The sequence below is a fragment of the Sminthopsis crassicaudata genome, chromosome 3, assembly GCF_048593235.1.
Source record: "Sminthopsis crassicaudata isolate SCR6 chromosome 3, ASM4859323v1, whole genome shotgun sequence".
NCBI classification, from domain to species: domain Eukaryota; kingdom Metazoa; phylum Chordata; class Mammalia; order Dasyuromorphia; family Dasyuridae; genus Sminthopsis; species Sminthopsis crassicaudata.
Genome location: NC_133619.1, coordinates 317,599,952 through 317,610,490, shown reverse-complemented (window position 1 = coordinate 317,610,490; position 10,539 = coordinate 317,599,952). Strand labels below are relative to the sequence as shown.

The following is a 10,539-nucleotide window of genomic DNA, read 5'->3' as shown; positions in this document are numbered from 1 at the left end:
AATAAAAAAAAAAACCTCTTTACAATAAGACACTGTAAACTGAATAAAAAAGAAAAAAATCAGTTATTTGAATCGAAAAGTCAAACAACATTATGCAGATTTTCTAGATCTTTTGGGTGTGTGCCCCTCACCTGAGATGTGGATGGGATACAGCATTTCACTCATGAATTCAATTCTCTTTGCTAATGACTTACCTGACTCTCTGCTGACTTCCGGTCTCCCATCTGTAACTGCTCTGGGACATTTTGAAGGGACGGCCTTCAGACGGCTTGTTATTTTTGTTTGTCCTTCCTTCTCCAAGAGGATAACACCTGGGAGGAGGTGCCGAGACAAGTAAATGGATTGGATTTACCTGATCTCTCAGGCTGTGTAAGGTCACCGGCCACACGGTCCCCTCCAGAGCCTTCTGGGTCCAGTGGCAAGTTATAGAACAAGACAATGGAGATGGTCCTGGATGCAGTGGGAGACTTTTTTAAGCTAACGTCTTTAACAAGTGGCAGTTTGAGGGAGTGATTAAGGCTAAGTAGCAATCTTCCACTCCACATATCCAACATTAAACTCATTATCACCCACTCATCTTCTTTCTTCTCTTCCTAACTTCCCTATTACTTTTTTTTTAAGTTTTAGAAATATTCTTTTTTTTAATTATTATTATATAGCTTTTTATTTACCATATATATGCATGGGTAATGTTTCAGCATTGACAATTGCCAAACCTTTTGTTCCAATTTTTCCCGTCTTCCCCCCCCCCCCCCATGGCAGGTTGATCAATACATGTTAAATATGTTAAAGTATAAATTAAATACAATATATGTATACATGTCCAAACAGTTGTTTTGCTGTACAGAAAGAATCGGACTTTGAAATAGTGTACAATTAGCCTGTGAAGGAAATCCAAAATGCAGGTGGACAAAATTAGAGGGATCAGGAATTCTATGTGGTGATTCAAAGTCATCTCCCAGAGTTCTTTCGCTTGGTGTAGCTGGTTCAGTTCATTATTGCTCTGTTGGAACTGATTTGGTTCATCTCATTGTTGAAAATGGCCACGTCCATCAGAATACATCCTCATACAGTATTGTTGTTGAAATATACAACAATCTCCTGGTCCTGCTCATTTCACTCAGCATCAGTTCATGTAAGTCTCTCCAAGTCTCTGTATTCCTCCTGCTGGTCATTTCTTACAGAACAATAATATTCCATAACATTCATATACCACAATTTACCCAACCATTCTCCAACTGATGGGCATTCATTCAGTTTCCACTTTCTTGCCACTACAAAGAGGGCTGCCACAAACATTCTTGCACATAAAGGTCCCTTTCTCTTCTTTAAAATCTCTTTGGGATATAAGCCCAGTTAACACTGCTGGATCAAAGGGTATGCACAGTTTGGTTCCCTTTTGCTTTCAAAGATATCACTGTCTTCTCTGTCACTGAGGTGAGTAGGGAGATGGCATCAAGATTTCAGTTTTCTTTTGGTGCAGTCTCTCCTCACCCTTTGGACCAACCTTTGGACTTTTTACAATAGCTACCCATTAGTTTCCTTGCTTTTAACTTTCTCCACACTCCAGTCCACTCATCATTCAGCTATCAGATTTGTTTTCCTAACATTAAGGTTTATATTCTTTAAAATGTTTTACTTCTCCTCTCCATTTAATCAATTCCAATAGCTCCCTGTCACCTTCAAGAGCAAATACAAAATCTTTGTTTAACTTTTAAATCATTTTATAACTTAACCTTTAACTATCTTTCCAGTGTTTTTACACTTTATTCTCCTCCTCAAAATCTGTGATCTAATGGCACTGACATCCTTGTTTCTTGCATTTGGCACTCCATCTCCTGATTGTGTATTTTATTTTATTTTAAATTTTCTTTTTAATTTATGGAGTAAAACAGCATTTCCATAACATAGTATAATAAAAAAGATGATTGCACACAAAACTGCAAATTTATTATTATTATATAATTTGCTATTCATTTTAAATATAATTAGGTAAATTTTTTCCTTCCTTTCTCACTAATGATAGAGATGGCTATCATTAGATATAAATCTATAAAACACACATATACCTATATATATATAAAATTATTATATTTATCAGTTCTTTCTCTGGAGCAGATAGCATCTTTCTTCATACGTCCTTTATAGTTAATTTGAGTATTTATAATAACCAAAATGACTTACTTTGCTCAGTCATTCTTAAAACAATATTGTTATTGCTGTATACAGTGTTCTCTTCATTCTGCTCACTTCACTCTTCATTATTTCATCCCTGCAATTTCTGTTGTTTGCCACAAAGAGAGTTGCTATAAACATTTTAAAACATGTAAGTTCTTTTCTCTTTTCCTTAATCTTTAGAAACAGACCTAATAATGGTATTATTGGGTTAAAGGACTTAGTCATTTTAATAACTCTTTAGGCACAGTTAAAGGATATAAACAGGCAGTTTTCCAAAGAAGAAATCAAAGCAATTTATAGTCATAAAAAAACCTAAATCATAATTAATTGGGCATTTTGATTGGCTTTCCCTCATCATCCCCTTCTCTTAGCTTCCTTCAAGTTTAAGCCAGAAATCCCTCCTTATGTAAGAAACATTCCTGGGCCTCCTTAATGTCAACACGTTCCCTCTGAGATTATTTCCAATTTATCCTGTCTGTATCTCATTTGTACATAGCTGTTTGCATGTTGTCTTCCCTACTTCATCTTCATTAAATTATGAGCAGCACTTAGCACAATGCCTGACACATCCTAATACAATCTAGGCCCTTAATAAATGCTTGTTGACTTGAATATGTGTATGTGAAATGAATAAATATCTATGTGTGTATATATTCACAACAATTATCTTAACATATATCTTAGATAAGTTTTTGTGTATATGTGTGTGTGGTGTTTTCAGGAATTCCAAGTTTCTTCTTGCTTTCAAAAACCATCTTTTAAACAATAATCTCATCTCAATAATGACAACAAATCTCTAAATCAATGTAATTTCTGAAAAATTTAAGTTGCAAGTGAGTAAAAGGAATATTTAAAGATGTATGAAAGGGGTAAACAGGCTGTAGCACATGATATTATCAGTGATGACTTAAAGATTGGTTGTACATAATGTATAAATGAACTGAAAAGGAAGTGAAAAGGAACATATAGCAATATGGAATTATTTGGATAGCTGTGTTCTCCTACTATCTATGGAATTATAAACCATCCAGTTATAGGCTGGCAATGAATTAGGAATTTGTGGAGGGCGATGGAAAAGAATCACATGGGATTAGAAGTCCTGGGACAGGTAGATTTGTTTTTTATAATTCATATATAGCTCTAACTAGCACTATTTAGGATTTCTGTTTTTTACCTCATCCCCAAAAAGTCCTATGTTTTTCAAAGTAATTTTGAAAAGCCTAAGAATTTTTATTTTAATGGAAATTAATCATATACTGCACAAATTTCATTTTCAATAGTTAATCTTCCACCAATGAAGCAAATAACCAAACACCTAGGATTACAAATCCATTCAAGTTTTACAATATTCAGCTCAGTGGCTCCACCTATTGGTACATATTTCACTTTCCAGCTCAAATCTCAATTGACCAAGAAGTATTGTACCCCCTGATGCAATTAGTGCAGTCAGTAATGTACAGACACAAAATTAAAAGCAGCCTTCTCTTTTCTCCCTCATGGATACTTTTTTGCTCACTTTGTTTCTCCTAAAGATTATAGGAGCATAGATTTAGAGTTGGTGGCCATATAGACAAATTCCCTCATTTTACCAATAAAGAACTGAGACCCAAGCAGTTAAATGGCAAAGTCAAGAATTAAACCAAGATCTTCTGACTCTAAATGCAATGCTCTTTTCCACCTTGCTGCTTCTTAAACCTAGATGTACACAGGGAATTCCTCTGGTTAGCATGGTATTTGAATAATTTGATTCTACTATTAAAAGTGTCTGGTGACTTAAGAGGGAGATTTGTTTTTTATAACATATATATATATATATATATATATATATATATATCACTAACCAGCACTAGTTAGGTTTTCTGTTTTTACCATATCCCCCAAAATTCCTATGCTTTTCAAAATAATTTTGAAAAGCCTAAGGATTTTTATTTTAATGAAAATAAATCATATATTGCACAAAATTTCATTTTCAATAGTTAATGGTGCCATTAAAATGTACCTAGATTTAAGAACTTGAACCACAATAATTACAAGATAGGTGGCTAAAAAGAGGGATTAGTTAGGGCCTAAAATCTAATATTTAAAAGTAATTTTGGTTATGCAGTTTATCCTTCTTTCAGGAGAGATGAAGAAGGAAAAAAAATCTTCAAGGTAACTTTAAAGTTTCACTTGAATAAAAATTCAAAGATATAAATATAAAACAAAAAGCCTTGCATCATTTTTATTGTTGTTGATGTCATGGTATTGAAGTAGCAATATTAGCAAGTTAAACATTGGGTAGTTTTAGTTTAATTAGAAGCTTACTCTTTAAACATCTCCATTTTTTTCCCTTTAAAGAATGTTAACATCCAATGCTTTGTGTATTAATTATATTATGAAACAAAGTAAAAAAAATTTTGTCATTATGAGAGGAAGAGTATATCAAAAGAAGAAAACTGAACTCAAGTTTTCATTTACCATCACTAATACAGGAAACCATCCATTATGAATGTGTTTCTTGGCAGTGACTGGCTAAAAAAATTAATCAATGTATTCCTTTTGTGTTACTTGTTTGCTAATATTGAGAGTGTTCTTTGTCATAGCTGAAAGGAAAAAGGGTCTCTTCTTTCCAGGTGGTAGTAGTGAACTGTGGCTTTAGCAGTTGAGTCTGTTTTAGAGAAACACATTTGCTGTAGATTTCTCCAAGTAAGGCCTACATAGCGTTTCTCAATTTTCCCAGTGCCATCTGGCAAGACTCAGGAATAGATGCATTCACAAGCCTTGGATGTTCAAAAGGGATTTTGTTTTGTATTTTGATGAGGGATCCAACTTGTGATATCACTAACTACTGTGCAACTTGTAGTTTTATGTCTTATAGTTACAGTTTTAATTTTATAACTATATTTTAATAGAATGTTTCCTTTGAAAATCTACATATGTTATTTTAGGTATTTAAAACATTTTTAAGGAGGACTACAGATTTCACTAGACAGTTAAAGAGTGCTTGTCTTAGAGAGGTATCTGGAGGCATGAGGAGATTAAAAGATTTGCTCAAGTCACACAGTATTTATCAAAGATAGAATCTGACCTAGGTCAGGCTGTCTCTGATACTGACTATCCAGAATGGAATAGTGGAAAGAAAATAAATCTTAAATCAGAAGACCTTCTGCTTGCAAAATGCTTCCTCATCTGCAAAATTACGGGATTGGTTTAGATGGCTTCTGAGATCTCCTCAGGCTACAGGTTCATCCCATACTGCATCTTACTTTGCTGATAGTAAAGACTTGTCAGTTCCCTAAACATTGCTAGAGATGCAGACTCCCTGATCAAGACTGTTTATATCCCAATGTATACAACTGGACTTTTACAGTCCCTGAGCTTCTACTATTATCTTCCATTTACATTGTGGATATTTGTACATTGTTATCAACATGTTGTTTTATCATATTAGAATATGAGCTCTTTATGGACATAGATAATATTTTGATCTTTCTTTGTATCCCTAGAACAAAGTACAGTTTTTGGCACTGGCTGACAAAGACAAATATGAAAGACAGTTCCTGCTCTCCTATATCTTTTATTCTACTGGAGGAGCCATTCCTATTGAATATGTATAAATATTTAAATACATTAAATATCTTTACATGAAAGAAGAGATAATTAAATGAGATATAATGCTGAATAATTCTAGATTCTGGCAATAAAACAGACATTCCTGACATGGAATATTTCTTTGTTATGTGGCATTGACAACAGATTTTTCCAAGTAGATTTTTCCTTCAGAAAGAGATAGTGAGCTTATTAGCTTACTTACTTGGGAAGACATGACTACTACTTTAACTTCAAATATTTGTAAAGTAATATAACTTTTAGCAAGTCATAACTCCTCTCTGTCTCAATTTCCTAATGTGGGACAATAATAGTAGTTACCTTCTAGGATTGTTGTGGGGATAAGATGACATAACATTTAAAAAGTATTTTACAAATCTATTAAGTGCTTACTATTTTTTCTTTGTATTAATGGAGTAGACAATTGCTTTTCTCTGATTAAGTGAAAAAACAAATTAATTTTAAAATGTGAGGTTAGACCAACATTTTTATTCTCCAAGCATCTTCCCCCCCCCCCCCACCTTGGCTGAGGCAATGGAGTTAAGTGACTTGCCCAGGGTCACACAACTAGAATGTAAAGCTAGTTAAGTGTCTGAGACCAGATGTGAACTCGGGTCCTCCTGACTTCAAGGATAGTGCTCTATCCACTGCACCACCTACCTGCCCCCTAAACATCTTATTTAAAAACATAGATGGATTTACTTAATTATGATAGGTAGAAAAGTTGATTAGAAAAGCTGCATAACTTCTTGGAGAAGGCAAAGAAAGTATACTTAGATAAGTGATACATTTATATGAGTCAGTTTGTAAAAAATTAACAGCAACAATATAAAACCCTCTGCAATTATGCTTCTGTCCTTCATTGTTCAAATAAAATAACGTGCCATTCAGCTGCAAAATCATTTTATTGGCCATCAGGTATACATAAACTTCAGGTAGAAATTAAAATCCATTCATGCCAGACAGATTTTGAGAATAAAAACTTTAATTCTACTAATTCCATATTGTACTTGTAGGTAAAGTCATCACTTTCTAGCACTACTCATTTACCACATTTCTACTAAATAACAGAATGCATATACATACACACAAATACACAAATATACTCAAACCATCAGGACGGACATTTGGAAAAGTTTTATAAATGACTTGCCTGAAGTCAAAGTTTTATTCAACAAAAATGGGTTTTCACACTATAAAAAATGCAATGGCTAATTTAAAAGAAGGATATTCCTCCTCAAACACATTATGAATTGAACTTCATAAGTCTTTTTTAAAGACTCCTTGCCTCTCACCAATAGTCACTTTTAATTTTAATCTTAGTCTTGGTGTGTGATTAAAAACTCAACAAACTAACTATACATAAAGAAGGCTACAATTAAGAGGCAGGATTCAGAATAAATCAGAAGCATGTAAGGAAAAAGAAAAAAAAATTGCTTTGGATTGCCTGAATGGGCACAGCCGTAAACATTGAATATCTGGATTTGGAATCGGGAGACCTAGAATGAATTTCTGGCCTAGCAGTATGACCCTAAGTAAAATGAAAACCTCTCAGTCTCAGTCTCAGTCTCTTCATCTGTAAAATGGGAATGATAATACTTATACTAATGACTTCATGAGGTTACTATGAGGAAAGCTCTCTGTAAACTTTTATGTGCTTTGTGAGTGGTTCTTATTATTATCAGTGATCTCAACACAGGGATTAGAAAAAGTCTTCAAAGAAAAAAATAGGGAGTTGATTCCATTGAATGCTCTCTTCATTTAAGATCACCCTAGTGTGAGAATTCACTGACAGACTAAAGTTTCTAAAGCAGTATGCTTGTTAAATATAATAGTTCATACTAGGGATTTGGGCATGAATTAATTTTAAAGGGTCCCAGAAATAGTTATGGGATTCATAGAAATGTAACTAATTGAAGTTAGGGTATCCTTTACCATTGGCCCATTTGACATTCCAAAAGACCCAGTGCAGTTACAGCCCTGGTAAGTGTTAAAAGTAACATTCTGAAACCAGCTTATAAGACATGCTATGGCACTTTAATATTATTAAAAGGTTAGAGGTTCTTTTTGTCTTTCTATAAAGAACAAAAATATGGGTCAACACTAGAAATTGCTGTGAAGTAGAAGGCATTTCACTATCAAGTCTTTGGCTTTGGTGCAATTCTCAACTATCAAGGATTTAGATCTCCATTTAAATCTTTTTTGTTTCCCCCCCCTTTCCTCCCTTTCCATAGTATTAACTTATGAAATATATAATAGGAAAGTACTTTAAAAAAGAGCCAGTTGGTTAACTAATATATCAAATGCTACAAATTAAAAATATATGTAATCATATCTTTTGGTTCAGGTACTAAAATAATTTTGTATTTCTGAGTACACACAGATGTAAACAGCTTGATTTTTCACTAAGACAACTCATATAAAAAGGTTTTTTTTTTTTTTTAATTGCCTTATAAAAATGTTGCTGATGCTGCAGTCATTTCCAAAACAAAATGCTTTCTTTCTTGCAGCAACTTCAGTTCTTTTGTTATTGTCATTGTCAAAATATGAATTAACATCACATGGTCTTCTTAAGTGAAAAAAAAAAACTCTTGATAATATACAAGGGAATTCCAAACACATATTTTTAAAGCAATATGTGTGAATGCTATCCTTCTTGCTTGGAGTTTTTCCAACTGGAATTGAATATGGCTTAATTCTGGTATAATTTTATTGCAATCTGCCCTCTCATGAACTGCTGTGTCCATTCATTACAACATGAAATGGGTATAACCTTCTGCTCCAGTAACAATAACATCCATCCAGATCCTCATGGCTTCTGGAGATGGAGCCACCATATAATAGATCCTATCATGTGTCTTGACACTAAAGGTGAGTAATGGATTAGGACTCTAAAAGGAGAAAAGAAAAATAATATTAAACAAATAAATTTAATGTAGGTTATCATACAAATTTCAGGGCTTCTTTCTATCTTCATTGCTTTCCTTCATGAAACAACATTTTATAACTACTCTATTTTATATTATTTCTTTCCCCTTTTGGAGTAGCGAACATTTTTACAATTTTTGCTTTAGTTTTCACATAGAGTTTTCCCTGTAGTCTACCTTCATGTTCATGAAACCCAGAAAGGCATTTCTCATATTTTTGGGTATTGAGATTCTGCATAGTGATGATAGGTTTTATTTTTAATTCTTTATTTCTTCTTATATCATATCTATTGGCTATTTGCTAGACATGCAATGAGTGGCCAGTTTGATAGGGCTCTTGAAACAACAAAACTGTTTTCTTTTTCATAAAACTGGGCCCATAAATAAAGCTGAATTCTTTTGGTCAATATTTCTTATACACTTACCCATAGCACTTTGGTCAATACCACTGCCAGTTCAAGACAGATCAAAAAAAGAAAAAAATTCTTTCTCTAATTCTATTATGTATTAAAAATTTGGAAAGTTAAAACACCAGAAAATCTGCAAATATTTTTTACCTTATATGCATTCTTGAGGTGATCATAATAGACTTCTTCAATGGCTTGAAAATATATTACTCCTTTTAATTTAGCTTCATGTTTATCTGTAATAAAAAGGATCGATCTTTTGTAAAGAGAATCAGATAGCACAGAGTATTAAATGATTTAGAAAAGAGGTTCCTAACCTGGGATTCATAAATACCTAAGATGCCAGTAGATAAATTTCAGGGGGGTTATGAACTTGAATGGGGAAAAACATTTTTTAAAACAATTTCTAACTGAAATTCAATATTTTCTTCAGGCATATATATATATATATATATATTTTTTTTTTTAAAGAAATCATTCTGATAAAGGCTCCATAGACTTTGTCAGACTTCCAAAGTGCACTATGATACTAAAAAAGGTAAAGAAAACCAATTTAAAGTCATAGAATTATAAGCCTGGAAGAGAACTTAGAAATTGTCTGCCCTCACCTGCATTTTACGGATAAGAAAATTGAAGCCCAATGTTATTGCATAGTAGATAAGTTAAATAGAATAATTTTTATCTTAATTACAGAAAACTACTCACTTCACACAAAAATATCATCCATAGTACTTTAGCTTCTATTTTTGAGTCTAAAAGACTTTACTGAGATAAAATCAAAGAAAACCCCAAATGGGGTCACAAAGAGTTGGACACAACTCAAGTCAACAACATATCAATTGGAGAAGGGAGAGGACTGGAAAGTAAGAAAATTCCTCTGAGTTAAAAAAAAGTTTGAATTATTTTAGGCAGGTAAGAACTAAAGAAGCTTTCAGTGTTCCTTGATAAATTATTACCCAAGATACATCCCAGGTAAATTGACTCTTAGTTTAAAGTAGTCAGCATGCATTCTGTTATTGTATGCTATATCGTTTAAGTTCACTCAAAAACTGCCTCTCTAATGCCCAAATAAGATCTTTATTTGAATTTAGTAACATCTTTTATTAAAGATGATTTTGGTTTTGACCTTATAATTAAAACTATTATTATTTCAGTTTATAATTAAACTGATTATAATAATTATATAATTATTTTGAGCACTAGATAATAGATTTATTGAGACTAAACTATTAAATTCATTCTTATTTGGGTATTTTACAATTACTTAATCCAAACTATTATGTTTGTTATTTCCTAATAAATATTTCTTGTACTTTTCCCATGTTATAATATGGAATCCTGAACTCATCATCCTTTTAGAGGACACTGTGTCCAGTATTTTTCGATTACTGCCACTAGAGGTCAGGCAAAGTAAATTATTTATCGACTGGTCTATTTCT

General features: G+C 32.8%; 1 protein-coding gene across 8 annotated transcripts in view; it reads right to left on the bottom strand.

The window, feature by feature from the left end:
- Nucleotides 1-6,652: 6,652 nt before the first annotated feature.
- The window catches only part of PHLDB2 (pleckstrin homology like domain family B member 2), a 140,897-nt gene continuing 137,010 nt past the window's right edge, over nt 6,653-10,539 (bottom strand). For all 8 annotated transcript variants that reach the window (XM_074301157.1, XM_074301156.1, XM_074301163.1 and 5 more), the window contains 2 exons: nt 9,251-9,336; nt 6,653-8,657 (listed from right to left, as the gene is read on the bottom strand). In XM_074301157.1, the coding sequence (XP_074157258.1) occupies nt 8,517-8,657; nt 9,251-9,336 (227 nt within the window). In that variant the 3' untranslated portion in view covers nt 6,653-8,516. The remainder of the gene's footprint in view (nt 8,658-9,250; nt 9,337-10,539) is intronic.